We start from the raw sequence: 23367 nt of genomic DNA on the forward strand, positions 1-23367 counted from the left end.
GAACCAATTGTCTACATTTCCATGATTTCTTATGGAAAAATTTGCTTTGGTTTAAGAGTGGATTTGGAATGCACAGTCCCGGAACGAATTATGCTCGTAATACAAGGCACCACTGTGTATATATATATATATATATATATATATATATATATATATAAATTTTTTTTTTTTTTTCCAGTCATCACTCGTATCAATCTCTACGCTCTGAAGTCCACAATAAAAAATTACAAATTGATCAGTATACGGCTATGTTCACAAAATGGAAGTTTTGTATTAATCACGGCCTTTTTTGCTGATTTGCAACAACAGCCACAATTAATACAAAACTTCTGTTGTACTGCAGTCATCACTGAAGGGAATCACGGACAGAGTGTATACACATAGTATACGCTCCGGCCGGGATCCTTAGCGGAAAACCTGTGTGGATGCTGCTGGACGCCTCTTCTTCATACGACTTCTTGTGGACCACTACTGGGATTGTGGTCTAACCAGCGTGCATTCCTCTATTCAATTGTAAGCCTTGGGTCCATTGGAACTCTCCCTCCTTCACGGTAGAAATAACAAAGAGACCATGCTTACCCGCTCCCGTTCCTTCCGGCGTGTTCCCGTCTTCTTCTTTGGGTCCCGGGGCTCAGTGACAGTTCGCTTGCCAATCACTGACTGTGGCAGAACAGCACAGTGATAGGCTAATGGACTGTCAGCGAGTTGCGACCAAAAAAAGCATTCGGTACAACACTCGGCGAACTAGAGCGGGTAAGCATGGTGTCTTTGTTATTTTTACCAGCCCAGCATAGAAATAGTTAATGGAAATTGCAACTAGATTCTTGCAGCTGAATGAAAATCCACCAGGAGAATGCAGAGCCATAGGCCATAACAGTGCAGAGCGGATTTTTCTGCAAAACTCGCAGCGTGAAATCTGGTGTACGTGTGAATCTACCCTTAAAGGGGTACTCCAGAAAAAACCTTTTCCCCAGTAATTGAAGCACATTAAAAAGTTATATAAGTTTGTAATATGCTATAATCACCTATCTGCCCCCCTTCTCTATCTTTTCCATACTCAACCCTCTACCAGGAAGCGAAGTAAACTCATTCTTACCTAATGACTGTTGACCCCCAGGCTGCTCTGTGGCAGCCATTTTGTGACAATGACATCATCAGGACATCATCTGTCAGTTGACACAGGTTGCTCAGCTCTTATTGGCTGAACAAGATGTAAGCCATCTAACAGTTTTACAGAGTCAGTTAGACATCACAGGTGACAAAGTGCATCATGGGAAAGCCCACACCAGGAAGTAAAGAAAAAATGAAGCCACCAACTGGAGCTTCAGGGACCTGCAAACAGCGGGAAATTCAAACAGAGACAGACTCAGGAGGGATGTTAAATGTAAAAACTATGTTTGATTGGTTGATTGTTTTTTTATATTTTTTTTATTCAGCATCGGAGTGACCCTTTAAACTAATTCATAAAGTGTTTAATTTTCAAATAATAAATTGCACTGTACTTTCTTGTAGGGCAACATTATTCCAGCAGAAATAAAATGTATTGTTTGATTTTATTTTATTCCAGGATTACAGATTAAATATCTTCCTACGTCAACAATGGAATGACCCTCGACTGGCTTATAGTGAATACCCAGACGACTCGTTGGATTTAGACCCCTCTATGTTGGATTCTATCTGGAAGCCGGATCTGTTCTTTGCCAATGAAAAGGGGGCAAATTTCCATGAAATTACCACGGACAACAAACTGCTGAGGATCTTCAAGAATGGCAATGTACTTTACAGTATCCGGTGAGTGAAACTACAGATTCAGTACTGCAATGGATAGAGGCGACACCAAAGGACTTGAGTATGAAAACATTTTTTAATGCATATTTGCTAAAATTTCAAATCAAAGCGGGAATTTTTGCTCAGGGTTAGAATAAACTTCATTTCTTCAGTCAAGTTCATAGGATCATCCCATCAAAATTGGGACTGTTGGCGAGTATGCTTATGTTTGTAGGTAGGACAGTTTTTTTTATTTACGAACACAAATATCTGTAGTAAAGATGAGCAAATTGGAGGAAGGATTCCTTGCTCCTGTACAAGGAGTAGGTTGGAGGTAAGCAGCAATGTTTGGCGCAGAATTTTTTGGTGATTTTTCATCTAAATTTACACTATACTATCTATATATATATATTTTTTTTTTTAAATGTTAATTTGAAATTTTGCAGTTTTCATTCTTACCACTAAGCCTAAAACTAAATTAAGACTTCCTGTTTTGTCTGTGTTAATAAGGAGGAGGTTGCCTTAAAATGATCTGTAAAACATTACAATGAAAGGTGACACCAGTAGCTAGAGATTTTAAGAGATGAAGCTCACATCTCAGCCTCCCCCTACCTGTGAAATGACCTCTTTGTAACGACTGTAGTTGTGGAGCCACTGGACTGCCACTTGTGATGGTGTAAACCGCGCCTGGGAGCGGAGTCTAAGGGGCCACTAGTCTTCACCAGAGCCTGCCACAAGGCAGGATGAGCTTTCTGCAACAGGTGACCCCCCAGGTCAATACCGCTAGAAGAGATAGGGGCAGAGGAGCATATGCGGTGGCAGCCCGGGGTACAGGTCAAACGTCGCAAATGTGACACTCTTCAAAGGTCACACAGCATGCTTATTAATGTGTCCTATTCTTGTCAATGGGACAGGTCATGTCTATTGTTATATATGTCCATAAGGCTTTCTGTAAAGGACATCCCTACATCCTGTTAAAATACTTCAGACAAGAAGGCAGTCTCCATAATAGTGTATTTTACTTGTTGCTAAGAGTCCTATTTTCTATAGAATTGACCCTACCATGTTCGTCTTTTGTAGAGGAAAACATTTAAAATTATATATACATTTTTTTTCTACAGGTTAACACTGACTTTGGCTTGTCCCATGGACCTGAAAAATTTTCCAATGGACGTCCAAACCTGTATCATGCAACTGGAGAGCTGTAAGTTGGAGTAGACTCTAATGGTTGGCCATACTCCTTTAATGACTGTTAGCCAAATGACCGCTCAGTTTTCTCTCCTTTTTTCTCCATTCAAATGGCTGAACGTTCCTGTCTGTGTTCTCTATGGGGAGGTGGTTTTGCTGCAACCAGACAGTTCCGCCAGTGGCTTATCTCTCAGAAAAAAAAGGGGTCAGACAGTAATTTTCCATCACAACCTTCACCGACATCACCTGTATACTGCCGACCGAACCTACCGACAGAAGTCCGACCTTATTTTGCACTGTGGATTGCTTCCCCAAGACTATGACTTTGTTAGTGACTGAATGACCTGGGGTCTATTAAGTAGTTTTCAACTTACTTTTTATTCATTAGACGATCCCCATTACAGTATCCCAGCAATTTACTACATTAGTATTTCATTGCCCTCACAGGACCCAATGTATTATTAATTTTTAATAATTTTACTTTACTAAGATGTACTTTTTATTATTATAGTAATATTTTTACTTGTGTTATTATTTGAATATATAAGAATTAAATGGTCTGTACGGGATAATGTTCTCCTAGCAGAACATCCCGGATTCCTGTTTCCCTGAATGTTTACAAACAATAAGCAATAAAAAAAATAAATCTATGGGGAAATACATAAAAATTCAATAATCTGCTGTTTGCAACATGTTTGACACAACTACAACTGAGATGAATGTTTCTCTACACAGTTGGTTACACTATGAACGATCTCATATTTGAGTGGGAGGAGGTGGGTGCCGTGCAGGTGGCAGAAGGTCTTACCTTGCCACAGTTTATCTTGAAGGAAGAGAAGGATCTACGGTATTGTACCAAACACTATAATACTGGTAAGTGTCTACTGAATCCATCTCCTGGATTGTCTGGAAGGGAATTCTGATGAGTAGTCCAGCAAAACAAATATTATCATTATTATTTTTTAAATGTATTCATTCTGCTTTACAAAAAAAAAAAAAGAAAGCATACTCACCTGCCCCAATCCCCCGTAGCCACAGTCGTTGTGATAGCTCCTGGTCCTTGCTGCAGACTGTTATTACAGTGACAGTAACCAGGGACTTCTTGCAGGGTCAAAACACCAGAGAAACTTTGTAGCGGCAGGGAGGATAACCTGTCAGAACGGCAGCTGTAAGGGATGGGGGCAGGTGAGTATGCTTGCTTTTTTTTTTTTTTTTTTGGGTCCAATCTAAAAATGTTGACATCACCAGGATACCCTCTAAATCATGAAGAAATGTTTGCATTTGACTGCAATTTACAGTATACAGGTGTACTCTTTAGAATTTTCCATATGTATATAACAGAGAAGACCATTGTCTGACTCACGGACAAGGCAACTGATGCTTTTAGCCAATAATCATAGCATTCTCCCCTATGGGATTCTAAAAACTGGACAACCCCTTCGAGTCTTTTGTTACAGATTATAATTGCTACATTCATGTTAAATGTAAACATAAAAAGATTTGTTTTTCTTTTAATAAGCATTTAACCCTAAAATTCCCCAAATCAATTTATCTCATTATTTTATTTTATTTTTGTCTCCAAGGAAAATTTACTTGTATTGAAGCTCGCTTCCACTTGGAGAGACAGATGGGTTATTACCTGATTCAGATGTACATTCCCAGTTTGCTTATTGTCATCCTCTCTTGGGTGTCGTTCTGGATCAACATGGATGCAGCCCCTGCCAGAGTTGGTCTTGGCATCACTACAGTGCTGACCATGACCACTCAAAGCTCTGGCTCTCGAGCATCTCTGCCAAAGGTTTGTACTGTATAATGTATATAGTGTTGAAGAAGGTTTGTCAGGCTGGACATGTATTTATACAGTAATTTATGGAGAACTATTCGCCATATTTTCTCCTTCGATGATCTATAGCTCGCACTCAGAACTGGATAGATGGAAGGATTAATATATCATAATAGAAATTGCTTATTATTGAACACAATATTACACATAAAGAAAGAAAAATTTAAATTTATCCTAAAAAAAAATCCAATTTTGATATAAACAACATTTAAAAAAAAAATTCTCAAAAACATTTAGAGTGTGATATTTTTTTTTATTTTTTTTTTATTTTAGAGTGTGATATTTTTTTATCTTTATTTCATGGTGACACGGTCAGACAATGAGTAGGCATTTACCCACTCATCGGCTGATCGCTGGCACTTTTACATAGGCTGATTATCGGATGAATGAGGGTTCCTAGGAGCTATTATTGTTGATAACAGGCCAGTATAAAAGGGCAGCCATTCCACTCAACTTTCTCTTGTAAATTTAGCTTGGACACCTTATCAATGGGAAAAGAGATGCCTCTTAAAATCTATTTTACCTAGCTAGCAGGATAACCCCTTTAAGGAGTACCTGTCATTAAAATAAACTTTTGACATGTAATCAGGTCTTTCAAAAGTTATTAATTGTGACGGGTGTCACTGCTGAGACCCATTGCGATGAGGAGATGTAGTCAGGGAGAGAGCGCAGCAGTCGTAGCTTCATAGAGTTATTCTGTCGGAATTAGCCAATCTGGAGATGCAGGCAACATACGTCCGCTGCGCTCTCTCCCTGGCTACATCTCCTGATCGCAATGGGTCTCTGCAGTGAGACCCACTGCGATCAATAACTTTTCAAATGCCTGATGACATGTCAAAAGTTATTTTTAATGACAGTGACTCCTACCTCAAAGTAACATACTGTACATGTATGCAGCGAGAAGGGTCCGAATAACATTTAACTTGTCCTGTAAGACCCAAGGCTCAAAACAGAACCAAAGATGTAGAGAAAAAAATATAATGGTTACCAAAAGACTATGCAACAAACTGACCCCCCCCTCTTTGGTCCTTAAGGTCCAAAGTAAAAAGGGCCTTCGAGGGCTAATACATAATTTCTTTCAGATTTTCCATGTTTTCATGTAACTGGATTTACAATATTCATACATTTGTCATTATAAGTCAACTTTCCCTATTTGTTAATCAAAAAGATTCACTTACTCCCCCTATGTGGTCAGATGTCAATATCATTTCATATCAAGGTCATTGTAATTATTTATCATGTCATTCTTCTTATTTCAGTCATCAACTTTCATTGTTTCCTTTCATGTCTTGTGGGCAACCATCATGGTCATTACCTTCTCTCAATGCAGGAGGATCTGTTTCCTTTCCGCTTCTCAATAAGGCAAGTCTAGAACTAGACACCATTCTTGTTGTTTAGGTATTGATAAGACTTTGATAAGACTTCCCCATTGTTAACATGGCCAACCCTTCAACTAGACAAGACTTTCAGTCCCATCATATCCAATCCATATCCATCATCCACTTAGAAGGCCATTTCGCCATAAATTTTGGGTTGTGGTCCCATAGAGTTTTCACTGTATTTCCATACACCACATTGTGATATAAGATGAATTGGGTCGTCAGATTTTTTTTTCAACTTATGGTCTGGGCGTGGACTTCCAGTACGTTCATGAGACCCTCCTGCAAGTATATGCAAGATCATTGGGCAGAAACCACCAAGTATCAGAGCCCTACACTATGTAATAGGTTGCTTGGTACTCCATCAAAAGAGGGCTGGTAACGTGTTATACGTTTTACCGTAGGAATCATCATGCATATGGTAAGTTACATAGTAAATGATAAAAAAAAGTGAACAGTGTCTAAGGAATAGAGAAAAATTTTGGAGATCCTCCAAAGTCCAATAGTCTTGGTTGCTGAATTGCAAATGCCACCATGGCCACTTATCCCTTGTCCACAGGACAGGGGTAAATGTATGATCACAGGGGGGCCTGGATTCTGGGACCCCCTCTCCAAAATATAAGGTGCTCAAACACCTCATACAAAGATGCCCATACACCTCATCCTAAAGTTGGCCGAGCCTGTTGCAGGCAGCAGGTTCGGCCAACAATATAAGGTGTGTGGGTCAAGTGTGATGGATTTTCACTTCTTGGACCTACTGTTCTACTGAGGGGTAAGCTGGTTCCAGATCAGTCTGGCTGCGACTTAGCCCCTCTCCTTCCCCATAGAGAACAAGTGCATGTTCAGCACTAAAGAACGTTTATGCGTATGGGGAGGCATCTTTAAGTAAGGCACCTTTAAGAAGTTGACTTGCAAAGCTCCCATTGAATGCAGTGACAATGCACACACTTGAACGCTGCTTAATTTATTGTTAGTGTTGAGCAGACTTGCGGATGGATGCCGCCCTAGGGAATCCTGGAAAACATGGATACAGCCATTATGTCAGTACCCAGAAATAAGTGACAAACCATTTGGGAAATAGGGCCCATGGCCAAAGGGACGGACTATGGACCACTAATTCTGGGACAACTTTGCTCCTCTATTGCAGTCTTTTAACCTAAACCTAGTATATTACACCTATAGCCATATAAAAGCGTCCCAGAAACCTGCGACCAGTATTCCCAAAAAGTGTTAGTTCGTTATCTTTAAAGGAGCTATGTGAGTGAAAAAATACAAAAAGTGCATTGTCTCTTGTTCTTGGTGCTACCTATTTGGAAATATACAATATTACTGCAATATACTGACGTTACCTAATTTTTCTCACTGCAGGTGTCCTATGTGAAAGCTATTGATATATGGATGGCAGTCTGCTTGCTATTTGTCTTCTCCGCCCTATTGGAATACGCAGCTGTCAACTTTGTATCTCGACAGCACAAGGAGCTTTTACGTTTCAGGAGGAGGAGACGACATCACAAGGTAACCCCCTCCGTGCTACAGTTTACAAGACTGGGTGGGGGTATTTTGTAGATGATTTCATTTGGTAATATTTAGACATAGGGAGATTACTTAAAATATGATTAGAATTTTGAAGTTAATAGCAGCATCATATATAAGGTTTTGTAGTCTTTTAAAGTGACTGTACCACCAGGCCCAGGCAGAAGCACTGGAGGGGTGGGTACCCTTAGGGGGAAGAAACCCCAGCCCCTCCATGACGTGATTCCATTAGGATCAATGGAACCCTGTTATAGAGGGGCTAGGGTTTCCTCCCACTAAGGGTGGGTCAGCCTGCCTCCAGTGCTTCAGCCTGGGCCTGCTGGTACAGTCACTTTAAGTGAATTTTTCCTTAAAATCTTATCTCAACACTATATTATACATAGCACAGATCCTCGGGGGCGGAGCATGACACAGATATTCTTCCTATGCTGTTCTTTAAATTCCTTTTTTATGCACCACCCACTATTGACATAATACACTATATTAGCTTTTCTCTTTATGTTCCCCTTTATGTTCTAGTCCATGGGTAGGGAACCTTGGCTCTCCAGCTATTGTAAAACTACAACTCCCATCATACCTGGACAGCTAAAGCTAAAGCTTTGGCTGTCCAGGCATGATGGGAGTTGTAGTTTTGCAACAGCTGGGGAGCCAAGGTTCCCTACCCCTGATTTAGTATGTGGCCATATAAATTTGATACAAGTAATAAAAGAGCAAGCCAAAATGACCACACTTACTAATAGGTCTTCTACTTTGTATTCCCCTCGGTGCTTAAATGTTACATACATATCTAACCAAAATGGCTGCGGTCATGGACAATATTATAGAGTTAGCTCATGCAGTAGTTATGAGGCCTATAAGAAGCAAAGGGATCAGCTTATCCTAGTCGTATGCCATGTAAGCAAAAAGTTAAAGGGAACTTGACACCAAGATAATGGTATCTAATCTATCCCCATCGGGTTATAGAGAAGGAAGAGCTGAGCAGATTGATATATATCTTTGCAGGAAAATGTTCTGCATAACTTGTTATATGCTGATTGAAATCCCTGCTCATTCTGTGGTAAGGAGTCCAGTGGGCGGTGTCACTCAATGGACTGGACTCTAGAGAAACATCAGAGGTTTTAATCAATAAATTACAAGTTATACTGAATCTTTTCCCATAGAGATATATATCAATCCGCTCAGCTCCTTCTGCTCTGTAACATGATGCCAATAGATTAGGTTGCACTTTCATGGTGATGGGTTCCCTTTAAATGCAGACACTAGAGATGAGCACATTTGGGTTCGTCCCAACCCGAGCGCGCAGCATTTGATTACAGGTGGCTGAAGAAGTTGAATGCAGCCCTTGGCCCTTGAGAGTCATGGAAAACATGGACGGAGGTCTACCATCCCACTGTCACCAATTAAAATTTTTGACATGTCGTTATGCCCTTGGGGTAAAGAGCATCCAAGTCGAAAAAATCTCCCCATCTTTATAAGAAATTTGAATACATACGTTATGATTTGACCTGGCAAAGTCTTTATCAAGCACCGCATCACCCTGCTGGGTTGAAACGTAGCCTGTAAGTATTTGGATTTCTAATAAAAATGGGAAGATTTTCTCTACTATGCTGTTGGGACCTCTTTACCTGTATCGCAGAGCCAGTACAATATTTTACCTTAAGGCAGGGATGCTTCGGAGGTTTAGCTGATATATCAGGAAAAAAGCAGAACAGATTTGTCTTCGTAACATATAGTTTCCCTACCTCATTTGCATATAATGCCTATGGCATTACAAAGCTACAAATCGACACAGAATGTATACGCTAAGGAGTATATGCAAATAAAAAGTATTATCCAATATATTACCAAACAATTGAATATTAATCTTTGCCAATAAGGCCGCCCTTATAGAAATCTCTTGGGTAGTCCCACTGTTTCCCATATAATTGTATTGCTCGATAGTGGAGACCCGTCCTGGCATCTTTTATGTAATATGCTAATATTGCTGTATAAGTCTGAGCAATCTCTTTACCCGCCTGGTATACAAGGGTTGTGTGCAAACCCTGCGGCCTTCTCCGGCACAAAAAGGCTAATGTTATACTTAATAGATTTCTCGGAGAGAACAGAATAATTGATGTTATTCATTACTGTAGCGCTGCAGAGAGCTGATCCCACTAATCACAGACGGGAAATACTATTGCAGCCTTTATTTGAATACAGGAGAGGAATTGTTCTGCAGAGGTAATTCTGTATAAAAGGAAACATGATCTATGTCCTACCACAACTCGGATGATAGGTTAGCCACGATTACAATCTCTATGGCAATGGAATGATTAAAATATTAGCTGCACCATACCGAGGCTCGCTCTTTACCACTTGTAGTACAAAAAACGTCCAACGAAATCATTGTAATTTCCATAAAGTGCCAGTACCATGACCCCTCGCTCACGTAGGTGTATCACATGTTATTTCTCTAGGGTTATCTCGTCAAGACCACCTTCACCATACGCCCTTTTAGGACATGGAATACATAGATGACAGAATATCTCCATCTCCTCCACACTTTTGGGCCAGTTCCTTGCCTACCAGTCCTGCACAGAGCTAGTAGGAAAAAAATGGGACCAACCAGGGCTGGGATCCCAGTAACAAAGATTATGGGACCAACCAGGGCTGGGATCCCAGTAACAAAGATTATGGGACCAACCAGGGCTGGGATTTCAGTAGCAAAAATTATGAGACCAAACAGGGCTGGGATTTCAGTAGCAAAGATTATGGGACCAAACAGGGCTGGGATTTCAGTAGCAAAAATTATGAGACCAAACAGGGCTGGGATTTCAGTAGCAAAGATTATGGGGCCAATCACGGCTGGGATTTCAGTAGCAAAGATTATGGGACCAACCAGGGCTGGTATTTCAGTAGCAAAGATTATGGGACCAACCAGGGCTGGTATTTCAGTAGCAAAGATTATGGGACCAACCAGGGCTGGGATATCATTAGCAAAGGTTATGGGACCAACCAGGGATTAGGCTCCCACTAGCAAAGTTGATGAATCAGGACTAGGTTCCCCCTAAAGACAATAGGATCAACCACAGCTGGGTTCACAAAGTAGTAAAAGAAAATGGGGGCAAACAGGGCTGAAAAGAAGAAAAGGAAATGGGACCAACCAGTACTGAGCTCCCAGTAGCAAAGGACATGAAACCAACTTGGGCTAGGCTCCATGAAGTTAAGGCAATGGAACCAACTAGGGATGGGCTCCAAGCAGCAAAGGAGATGGGACTAACCAGTAATGGGCCCCCAACAGTAAGGGAGATTGGACTACCTAGTACTGGGCTTCCAATAGCGAAGAACCTGAGGCCAAACAGGGATAGGCTCTCAGTAGCTAATGTGATGGAATCAACCAAGATTAGGCTCCCACTATCAAAAGAGATGGGACAAACCAGTACTGGCTTCCCAGAAAATGAGGCTAAAGGCCCAGTGTCTAACATATGTGAGCACCGACCTGCTAGGCTGGCGCTTACCTACAAAAATAACAAACTTTTTACATACCTGTCCGGCCACAATAACAAAAGAAATAAGATTTAAATCTAGTAACAAAGGAGGTAGGACAAACCAAGACTGGGCTTCCACTCTTCAAAAGCCCCATAGCAGTGTATGGTTCACCTTTGATAGACATCATAAAAGAAGATGGCCTGATCAAGACCCCCAACCGGTCTGGCAATGTATTCTACTGTATGACTTGCTGTAAACTTCAGAACCCCCTGGCAAAAAACTGTTTATTATGAGGGATGCCAGGAGTAAGATCCCCAGTAGCCGAGACAGTCCCTTTAAATATTTGTAGCTTGCCTCCTCCTCTCTGTTATACATTATAATGTGATTCCTGTTGAATAGAAACAAGAACACTATGGAAAATAACTTGTTGCTAAGGTTTTGTCCATGAAAGCAGCCATGCATACAACGTATATACAATAGGAAATGTTAGAAGACCTCAATTAATTTAATCTGTGGTCCAGGAGGATTTCAATGGCTTTATGGATGCTCAAACAATGCCATAATGAACTGAAGCAGTGAAGTAACTTATTACATTGTGCCACGTCTGCAGCTTGGATAGGAAAGCATGTACTGATTACCCACAATGCTGAGAGCAAATAACTAATGTCTTGGTGATAAACATAACACAGCAATTGCATTTGCTTCAGTATTTAAATTGGATTTCCACCTCCACACAACTTTATTTTTTTTGCATGCCATCCTGCAGCTTTTACGAAATAAAGGCAAGGCAAAGAAGGACCGGGTAACCCATAGGCACATACAATGAACTATTCTTCCTACATTGGGTTAAAGGGATTGAAGACTTTGAATTTTGTACCACTATAGTAAAAATAGCCAATGTGGTTCCCCTTTGATGAACAATGGGGGGGTTACTAGCATTTACATGACCCTGGTCACATCTGAGAGTGACCAGGGTGCAGAAGAGTGGAAACATCTAGAAGTATCCATCCCCTTTATCCGTGCACTTGGCTAAAGTAATCAATCAGCAAGTAACTTTTTAAACTTTTGGTTTTAAAAAGTTCACATAATGGGCTTCAAATTTAGTAAAACTATAGGATGGCATCTCCAGTTTCAGTTGTTATATTTCCAGAGATCCAGAAGCAGTGACCACCATTGTATGCATTTGGTAGTAAAAAAAAAAAAAAAAAAAAAAGAAAAAAGACCCCTTCCACTCTAAGTGATGTCTCTGATCTTCCTCCTCTGTGCCGTTCCGGTGGAGTTAGTAGTTAACTCCACAGTCCAGTGAGACTGTTAGGAGCACTGGGACACCTGTTAGGAAGACTGTCCACCCCCATAGCGACAATCCAGTCCATTCCTTATCATTACAAAGGGGCGGGCTGTCTGGGGGCAGATTGGTGCCATGGGGGCGGGCAGTGCTCCTAACGGTCTAACTGGACCATGGACCACACAACTAACTGCACCAGAACTGCGCCAAAGAAGAAGGTAAGACACATACCTTCCTCCTTGGCGTCTCCTGAGCAGTGGGGACATATCAGCAGGTTAGATTAGTCTACCTTGCAGTTAGATCCCCTTTAAGGAAAATGTTTCTTTTAAAGGGGTTATCCCACAACTAAATGTTATTTCCTATAAATAGGATAGGTTTTATGTCATGGGTCTCAAACTCGCGGCCCTCCAGCTGTTGCAAAACTACAATTCCCATCATGCCTGGGACAGCCAAAGCAAGCTTTGGCTGTCCCAGGCATGATGGGAATTGTAGTTTTGCAACAGCTGGAGGGCCGCGAGTTTGAGACCTCTGTTTTATGTAGTTGATTGGTGAGAGTTTGACTCCACTGATCACGAGGAGTGTGCCCTGGAATAAACAAAGTGTACCGAGCAAGCATGGCCAGCCCTTCATTCATTCTCTATTTGGCAACCAACATAGCTGGGCTCATCACTATGGACAAGGGATAACTTTGATTGTGGAATTACACCTTAAAGGAAAAACTTCTGAGTAGTCTGTGAAAGTAAGGATAACAAACAGTACCCATGTGGCCATGATAAAAAAAAAACTATGCCTGCTAACACAGACGGAATGAATACCATATTCCCCATAGTTTTTATGGACTTTGTGACTTTGTGTGGTTTACCGAGTTCCATGAATTCCAGATTAAAGTATTTTCAATGAAAATATTTATACTTAAAGGGCAAGTGCCATGAAAAACTTTTTCCCAGTAATTGAAGCACATTACAAAGTTATATAACTCTGTAATATGCTTCAATCACCTATCTGCCTCCCTTCCCAGTCTTTTCCCCCTCCACCCCTCACTAGGAAGTGTCCTAACTCACACAGACCTAATGACTGTCGTCACCGTCACCAGGCAGCTCCTTCTTGTGAGGATAAGTCATCAGCAGGAGGGCTACTCTAGGTCCTGTTACAGCAGCCCCCCTCCCCAGTCCAAGTGATGGCTTGCAGTTGTTCAGCCAATGGGAGCTGAGCAAGCTGAGTCACCTGACAAGGCAGGGGAGGGGGGAGGCTAGTGTAACAGGAGAAGGAGCTGAGAGAAGAGCTTGGTGACGGTGACGACAGTCATTAGGTCTGTGTGAGTTAGGACACTTCCTGCTGGGGGGTGGAGAGGGGAAAAGACAGGGAAGGGAGGCAGATAGGTGATTGAAGCATATTACAGAGTTATATAACTTTGTAATGTGCTTCAATTACTGGGAAAAAAGTTTTTCATGGCACTTGTCCTTTAACCCTGTCATATTTCCTTATTGTTTTGACCACATGAAGACAGGGAGTATTTTTAAAGGGTCTCTAGGAAATGGGGTTAACGGGAGGGTGGGCGGCAGAGGCAAACCAGGGGATATAAGTAATTATATACTGAGAACAATATTTTTAAGGACAATCCTACAATTTTTATTAATGAGAAATGTTTTCTTTCAAAAAATAATAATAAAAAGTATTTTTTTTCCAATTCTAAATATTTTATTGATGGTCTTCCTGTCCTTACGAAAGTGAATTTGCTATTTTGCTTGTGGGATCAGGAAAGATGATCCCCTGTTTTGCACCTGCATTAGACACTGCACCCCTTGACAAGGCTCCTCTAAGAGTAAAGTGATGCCTAAAAAACATATAAAGAAGTAATTTGTGCATCCACATTACTAGTGTGTCCTATGATCAGTGGTTAGCAAAGTACTGTGTTTGTACTGTGGACAGGTAACGGTTAAGGAAACACCAATAATAGGCAAAGGACTCCACAGACCCAAACTCACTAACTTTGGTGGGCCCAGCCAACTGTCTAAAGTATATAGGGGATCTGCCCACTTCTCAACATCATCTGTTGGGTAGAAAAGGGTCAGTCATGTTGGATTTCAACCTTATGACAGCGGCTTACCCTTCCTCTCCCTATTGAAAACACTGAGCAAACAGCTATATTCTGGAAAAGATTGTTGGCTGCTTTGTCTGTAAATTAGCCAGTCTCCAGAAAGAGTTGGCTCTCTAGTGCCACCTATTGAAGGTAGGTAATCTGCAACTAAATATTGGACCTATAAAGGAGTCTTAAAGGAGAAGTCCAGCGATTTTAAATCGCCAGCAGCAACATAATAACCAAGCACTACTTACCTCTCCATATGCCCACAAAATGCCAAGCCACAAGCTCCGGGTGATGTCAAGATGCAGGGGAAAATGCCAACCGGGTCGTAACGTTGGCTGAGAAGATCCTGAAGCCTATTAGGGATCCTGGAGCTGTGATCCAGCAATGGGGAGACATGGGAAGAGGTGAGTAGTTATGGTTTATTATGTTCCCCCCCCCCGGCCCTGCCTTTTCAAAAATATTTTACAGCGCCGGACTTCTCCTTTAAAGCATGACTCCGAAATATTAGCCAAACCTGAATCTTGTCCTAATGAAAGAGGACCCATCTGTACACAGTTTTGGGGGCTACTAGTGCTTTATCAGTGCAGAGCTGGGTGTTGCTTGGGTGCTCGTAAAATTTGTGGAACATCCCAATGCAAAGAGCCTTCATGGCTGCCTAAAAACAGTACCCACTAGTAGAGGTAACCCCACTGGATCTCCATACTCTTCAGAAGAGCAATGTGGTTCCATTGTATGTTACTGAACGCGACACATAATAATTTATTCCCGCCTCTGGAAAAGATGCCCAGCAGGCTCCAACCATTGAGGAGGGATAGTGTCCATTTTTAGCACTATTATATTAGAGAGGAAGGGGGTTCGTACATATGGTCCCCCTGGTAAAGATTTACTTTCGAGAAGAGATGTGAGTGATAGATTATTATGAGAAAAGGAAAGGGTTAAAAAATTCTGATTTATAAGGAAAATGCAATTTTGGGAGGCATCTTTACTATTAGATTTGTAATCTCTTTTGTGACATTTGCTCTGTAATATCTCAAGCTGAGGCTTTTGCTATGGCAACCCCAGATGGCTCTCCAAGCGCGGTTATTAATTCTCACTACAGAGAACTGTGTATCAAAGGTATTAGCAGGTATATCAACAGAAATATCATCTGAGAGAAGAGTCAGCTTTGTATTTGAGGCAACAGGTGTTGCGTGTGTCCCCAATATTCAGATATTTTATGGAAAAAAGTTTAGAAAACATGAAGCCATAGATCGTAAGCCATATACCTAAAAATAACAGGGAGTCACTATAAGGGACTGAGGTGGTAACAGCACTTCTAATACATGTTAAGCTTAAAGTAAAACCTTGAGAATATGTTTGTTCTCTGAAAATAATTGGTCCACTGACTGACGTTCTTCCCAGAGATTATGAAATTCAGCCAGTGTCCAAATGGATTACAGAAACAGTTGGTATCCCTAATAAATGTGGGTAATTAACAGAACACCCAAAAGAACATTTAAAAATATATAAATAGATCATGAAAAAGACATATCAAACCGACGCATTTCAAACTATAAGTTCTTTAACAAAGCGCGATTGTGAAATACAGCCAGTGTCCAAATGAATTATAGAAACAGTTAGTATCCCCAACTAACGTGGGCGATTAACAGAGCACCCAAAAGAACATTTCAAAGCATATAAATAGATCTTGAAAAAGACATATCAAACCAACGCATTTCAAACTGTAAATTCGTTAATATAGCCTTAAGTTTCCCTGAGTGGTTATGAAATTCAGCCAGTGTCCAAATGAATTATACAGTTGGTATCTCCAACAAACATGGGCGATTGACAGAGCACCCAAAAAAAAAACATTTGAAACTATATAAATAGAGCATGAAAAAGACATATGAAACCAACGCATTTCAAACTGTAAATTCTTTAACAAAGCCTGAAGTTCTCCCCAGCAGTAATGAAATTCAGCCAGTGTCCAAATGAATTATAAAAACAGTTGGTATCCCCAACAAACGCGGGCGATTGACAGAGCACCCAAAAGAACATTTGAAATCATATAAATATATCATGAAAAAGACATATCAAACCAATGCATTTCAAACTGTAAATTTGTTAACAAAGCCCCTGAGTGATTATGAAATTCAGCCAGTGTCCAAATGAATTATAGGAACAGTTGGTATCTACAACAAACATGGGCGATTGACAGAGCACCCAAAATAAAACATTTGAAATAATATAGAGCATGAAAAAGACATATCAAACCAACGCATTTCAAACTGTAAATTCTTTAACAAAGCCTGAAGTTCGCCTGAGTGATTATGAAATTCAGCCAGTGTCCAAATGAATTATAGGAACAGTTGGTATCTCCAACAAACAAGGGCGATTGACAGAGCACCCAAAAAAAACCATTTGAAATGATATAAATAGAGCATGAAATAGACATATCAAACCAACGCATTTCAAACTGTAAATTCTTTAACAGAGCCCTCCCCAGCAGTAATAAAATTCAGCCAGTGTCCAAATGAATTATAAAAACAGTTGGTATCCCCAACAAACGTGGGCGACAGAGCACCCAAAAAAACATTTGAAATCATATAAATAGATCATGAAAAAGACATATCAAACCAATGCATTTCAAACTGTAAATTCGTTACCAAAGCCTGAAGTTCCCCTGAGTGATTATAAAATTCAGTCAGTGTCCAAATGAATTATAGAAAGTTGGCATCCCCGGTAAAAGTGAGCGATTGACAGAGCACCCAAAACATCTGAAATTATATAAATAGATTATAATAAAGACATAGCCAATGCATTTCAAACTGTAAATTCTTTAACAAGGCTTACCTTGTAAAGATTGATGAGGTGATAGAATATATAAGTATGATCGGCCACCAATTTCAATAAATAATAAATTCTAAAATGTCACTGAAACCATTGGAATCCAAACTGTCTAACATATATCAATAAAACGTCCTTCTTCTTGAGGAGTTTAAATTGATTTGGGCAACCAGGTGGAATCGAATCGATCGGCTTTACAGTAATGTTGGAGAAATCATTAGAATGCTTCATTGAGCAATGTCTTGAGGGGCCATGTTTGAGAAATCCTTTCCTTACGTTGCTTCTGTGGTTGTTAACTCGACAGCGTAGAATAGACTGTATGTCCAACATATCATAGATTACAAGGACACTCAGTTATATACATCGCATAGTTACATTGATAATTGAGGTGGGGTCTTAGTTACTCCTGTGGCATGAGACCCAAATGATGTGTCATTTTGAAAAATCAAATTCTGTTGCAGTAAAAACAGGAAAGTTCCAGACAATGTACTATTTGGTATATTTGGGAGCTTAGTTCTTAAAGGGGTTGTCCAATCAGGGACTGAGGCAGGAGACCACTGCAGCCGCTGATTGGCTGAGGGAGACAACAACCCACTACCCCAGAACCACTCAATATTACATGACCATTAAAGGTGATTATGTATATGATACTGATCACATCTCTGTATAAATAGATTTGCAATAGCTGGGACTACCTTAGACCCCATAGCGGTCCCATGCTCTTAATATTGATTAAATGGAAAGAAATTCCCACACAAAAGTAAAGTAAAAGTAAAGTAAAAAAAAGTTAAAAAAAAATATGTATATTTGTTGAAGTTTCCATTTCAGACTTTCTTTTGGCTACACCAACATGGGTCCATACTTGTTGGGGATACCAACTTTATCTGTAGTTTAAACACCCTGGAGCATATAAAAATATTCAATGCTCATTTGAAAACAAGTGTCCTAATTCTATGTATAAAATAAATTAATACCAGGATTGTAGTATATCAGTGAATGTATTATAAAATATATAAAAGTTAATAAAAAGACTCACAGTGTAACAGTATGAACAGTAATGGAAACCATAAGGAAAGTAGAAAATAGTGATATAGTCAAAAAGACGGAAAAAAAATTAAAGACCTGGGTAATTGATAATTGGTAGGTGACCTGGGTAACAAGAACATAGTCAGTGGTGATGGTCTACATGTAGGTTGTACGTCTACATTTAGTTTTGTGGATGCCCAAATGGCAGGAGACTTATGACATGGCAGACATGGGAGAGCCTGTTGGAGAGGGTGCAACATTCTTCTCTTATTTTGAGTAGAGCCCTATGCTCAATCTTTTGCAGGAGGATGACACCGGAGAAGGACGGTTCAGCTTCGCGGCTTACGGAATGGGCCCTGCATGTCTCCAAGCCAAGGATGGAATCTCCGTGAAGGGGAACAACAACAACAACCCTACAAGCTCCGCACCCCCAGCATCAAAATCTCCCGATGAGATGCGCAAGCTCTTCATAAGTCGAGCCAAGAAGATCGACAAGGTGTCGAGGATCGGATTCCCTTTGGTTTTTCTTATATTCAACACGTTCTACTGGATCATCTACAAGATAGTACGTAGCGAGGATGTCCACAAACAGTGAACGAAAAGCTGTTCAGAGGGTTTGAGGGCGGACTATCTAAGAAAAACTTTTAGTCGTGGGTCCAGGATGACAAGAGAAGGAGAAGAAGAGGGAGATATCTGGGGGGAAAACATTATCCTTTATTGTATTTGTGTACCCAACGCATTTCACTGCTATATGTTGGGGACACGAGGGTCATTTACAAACATGCTGAGGTTGGCACGAGAAGAGAAGGGGGTGGGTATATAGGGATATAACAAAAAGACAGGGATACAAAGGAAAAAAGGGTCGAATAGAACGACGTGGAAAAAAGAATGAATTTTCATAAAAATATTTAAAAAATAAACTGTATTAAGTCTGTGCAATAGCAATGCAGAAATGCATGATTTTAAGAATGTGGCAAAATATATATATATACATACAAATCCAAGGATTTGGGGCTTTTAAAGTGTATATAGGCCTTAAGATTTACATGCGGAGGAACAGGTCTACGGAGTTTGGCGATGAATCCAATGAGTTCTTTGTAAAATACAAGAAAAGTGCCCGGATAATATATGTAAAATATGCAACATATAAACCTGTCGAAATATATAGTCTCAATGCACAGAAATAACTAGTAGTGTTTAGAAATGATATTGTTTGCTCTTCGCTTATGGACTGGGCTCTGTGAGCCGTGGTTTTTAGGGATGCATAATAGTCTGGAAACAATTATGGGATTTATTTTCGAATCCTATGATATCTTAGGACAAGTCTTGACCAAAAAGTTTTATTTTCTACCCAGGCCTGGGCTTAGAATTAGAGTTCAGCTTAAAATTTTACATTTCTCAAAGTATCCTGGTGATGACTATGGCATAGACATACATTAAAGGGGTACTCCAGAGGGGAAAAAAAGTGTTTTTACATGAATCGGAATCAGAAAGTTATATAGATTTGTAAATTATTTCTATCAAAAAATCTTAAAGGGAATCTGTCAGCATCCGGGCCCTACCCGAGGAGCTGACAGTGTGCTGTAGATGGCATTCCCCTGGAGAGCATGTTACCTTTTGGTAATTTGTCTGTGGAGTGGATTATGCGCAATTTCGGCTCTCCTACTGTAATGAAGAGTCAAAGAGGAGTTGTGGCTCACCACTCCTCCCTTTCCTTCATGAATAATCTCTGCTGCCCGGCCTTCTGTTCGCTCACACTGTCACCCAGTGTCTCTGAGTGCCTATTTCAGATAGACTGCAATCATATATATCTATGGTTTAGGGGCAAATCACTTTTCTAGAGTCCATTAATAGTTTTTGTTTTTGTTTTTTTTTACCCCTGGGTTCGGTTCCCCTGGTGGAATTATTGTATAATTTTTAAAAGTTCAAACAATTCTCAATCAGGTTTTAACATCCATTTTTTCATACAATTATGAGAAAAAACAAAAAAATAAACAACTACATTTCATTTCCATCAGGGAATCAAACCCAGAAAAACTGTTATTGGTCTCTAGAGAGGTGATTTAACGCAGACCACAACTCCAACCAAGTTGCAGATCAATCCTTTGTAGGCAGTTTATGTCTGAAATAAACACTCTGGCTGGCTGACAGCGTGAATGAGCAGCAGGCTGGGCAGCAGAGATTATTCATAAAGAAAGGGAGGAGAAATCCGTGGTTTAGAATGCCAGAGTGCAGCACAAACGCTGAGCCACAGTGCCTCTTTGACTCTTCATTACAGCAGGAAACCTGAGATTGTGCATAATCCACGCCGCAGACAAATTACCAAAAGGTAACATGCTCACAAGGGGACTGCCATCTACAGCACACTTCAGGTAGAGCTCGGGAGCTAACAGATTCAATTTAAATCTTCCAGTACTTATGTGCTGCTGTACGTCCAGCAGGAAGTGGTGCATTTTTCCCAATCTGACACAGTGCTCTCTGCTGACACTTCTGTCTGTGGCAGGAAGTGCCCAGAGCAGTAGCAAATCACCATACAAAACCTGCTCTGGACAGAGGTGGCAGCAGAGAGCACTGTGTCAGACTGAAAAGTATCCACCATTCCTGCAGGACATATAGCAGTTGATAAGTACTGGAAGGCTTAAGATTTTTAAGCAGACATTTACAAATCTATATAATTTTCTGACACCAGTAAATTAAAAAAAATATTTTTTTTCTCCAAAGTACCCCTTTAAAACACATGAAGATCTATGTATTGGAGGGTAAATTAATAAAGGAGAATCAGGACTATCGCCCATAACCGAAACAAAAATGACATTTAAAATAATCCAATTCCAACCATCCTAAAAGGGGCGGAGCCAGTCCCACATCCATCCAATTCTAAAAGAAAAAGTCTTTGTTGCCTATAGCAACTAGTCGGAACCCAAACGTAATTTTTTTTTTTTTTTTTTTTTTTCAAAAACAAAATCTGAAATGCTGCACTGTGATTGGTTGCTTTGGGCAACAAAGCCAGTTTAATGATATCACCTGGAATAAATGGCGTCACCTTGGTCTCAGCCTCAACATTAGATGAGAACAATTTTTAAATGAGAAAGAAAAAAAAATTGAGCATTGATGGGATCGCTCCGAGCCCGGAGAATCATTTGCCGCTAATGAACACAATTGTTGTTTCCTTTAGGATGACATTAGAATTACCAGTGATAAAGTCTTATCATAGGAAAATCTGCAGTGCACTTAACACAGGAGCTGCTAGGTGCAACTCTGCTGCCACCTAGTGGTGATGCTGTGTATTGCAGAAAAACTTCATGAAAATATAGGACTAGAACACAAAGCTCCATTATTTTTATTGGGTATCTATTTTATTTCAAGCTATCATATTGGAGCAAATAATTTAGCTTATTCAGGGATTTGTGGCAGCTGCCTTAGTGTCAAGCAGCACCCTGTTCTCCCAACTCACCTACTCTGAGTAAGTATATGTACCCAAAATGCAACATTCTTAAAGCCATATACATATGTATTTACATTTAATAGGGTTGTCCAGGATTGATTAAAAAAAAAAAAAAAAAAAAAAAACACACACACAGCTACTTTGTTGCAAAAACAGCGCCACCCTTGTCCTCAGGTTGTGTGTGGTATTACACCTCAGCGCCATTCACTTCAATGGAACTGAGCTGCAAAAACCCCACCCAGACTGGAGGCAGGAGTAATGCTTTTCCTGAAAGAAAGCGGCCATGTTTTTCTGAGCCTGTATAATCCCTTTAAATAGAGCAGCTGCAATAACACTATAAACGTATGGTGCTGTATGCTGTCAACTTTGTTCTGTGAATATACAAGTGGCAAACAATTGATTCATGCAGGGATATTGAACTAGATCAGATACTCCTATTGATGGCCTATCCGGGGCAATCAAAATGTCCCTGAGAACCCTTAAAAGAATTATCCAGGATTTAAAAAAAAAAAAAAAAAAAAAAAAAAGTCTACTCTACTGAATTTAAGTGAGCTGAGCTGCAATATCGCACACAAACTGAGGACAAGAGTGGTGCTCTTTCAGGAAGTTTTTTTTCTTTTCTAATCCTGGATGATGCAGCACGGAGTTCAAAGGCAGCGACTGACTAGTTGACTACCAAGTCTAGAGAGGTGCATAGCCACTTTCCATTTGCTGACTTTTATGGGAGCTTAAAGGGGAACTCCAGTGAAAATCCCTTTCTTTCAAATCAACTGTTTTAAGAAAGTTATATAGATTTGTAATTTAATTCTATTTAAAAATCTTAAGTCTTCCCATACTTATAAGCTGCTGTATGCCCTGCAGGAAGTGGAGTATTATTTTCAGTCTGATACAGAGCTCTCTGCTGCCATCCCTGTCTAAGACAGGAACTGTCCAGAGCAAAAGTAGGTTTTCACCAGAGTACCCCTTTAATAAGCCGCTACTTCACCTCTGTAAACTGACCTGATGCATCATTCACACAAGAAACCAACTCGTTTTGCCACAATTTGTTGCTCACATGGGAGGCGACCATCCAGATAGCCGGCTTTATAGGATTTGTCCCTATTGATAGACATGTAAAGCACTTTTCTATACCCTTTGGCTATATCTGTAGCCTAATAGACTATAAGCACTTTAGGGTAGGGAACCCCTTTATGTCAGAAATCATATGGAGTCCTGTATAATAAGGTGCAACATCAGTAATATCCACTTATATATTTTCTATATCCATTTATTTTGGGTGGTGTGTTGAAAACAGATAGGTAAGTGTTGAATCTTGATGTTAAAGGGGTAGAAAAACATGGCTTCTTTCTTTGCAAAATAGCAAAATGGCCATACCCATTCATGGGTTCTACCTGGTTATGCATGCTATGCATACATTGAAGTGAAAGGGGCTAGGCTGCAGTACCACATACAACCTGTGAACAGGAGGGGGGCACTGTTACTAGGAGAAAGCAGCCATATTGTATTTCCATCTCATGACAT

General features: G+C 40.2%; 1 protein-coding gene across 1 annotated transcript in view; it reads left to right on the forward strand.

The window, feature by feature from the left end:
• GLRA1 (glycine receptor alpha 1) overlaps positions 1-19236 on the forward strand; it is a gene marked incomplete at its 5' end in the record, with an annotated part of 36829 nt that extends 17593 nt beyond the window's left edge. Inside the window, 6 exons of the mRNA XM_069955810.1 lie at positions 1568-1791; positions 2889-2971; positions 3691-3828; positions 4539-4753; positions 7546-7692; positions 18706-19236. Coding sequence (XP_069811911.1) covers positions 1568-1791; positions 2889-2971; positions 3691-3828; positions 4539-4753; positions 7546-7692; positions 18706-18996 — 1098 coding nt within the window. The remainder of the gene's footprint in view (positions 1-1567; positions 1792-2888; positions 2972-3690; positions 3829-4538; positions 4754-7545; positions 7693-18705) is intronic.
• Between the last annotated feature and the right edge of the window lie 4131 nt (positions 19237-23367).

This window comes from Dendropsophus ebraccatus, chromosome 1 (assembly GCF_027789765.1).
Source record: "Dendropsophus ebraccatus isolate aDenEbr1 chromosome 1, aDenEbr1.pat, whole genome shotgun sequence".
Taxonomy (NCBI): Eukaryota; Metazoa; Chordata; class Amphibia; order Anura; family Hylidae; genus Dendropsophus; species Dendropsophus ebraccatus.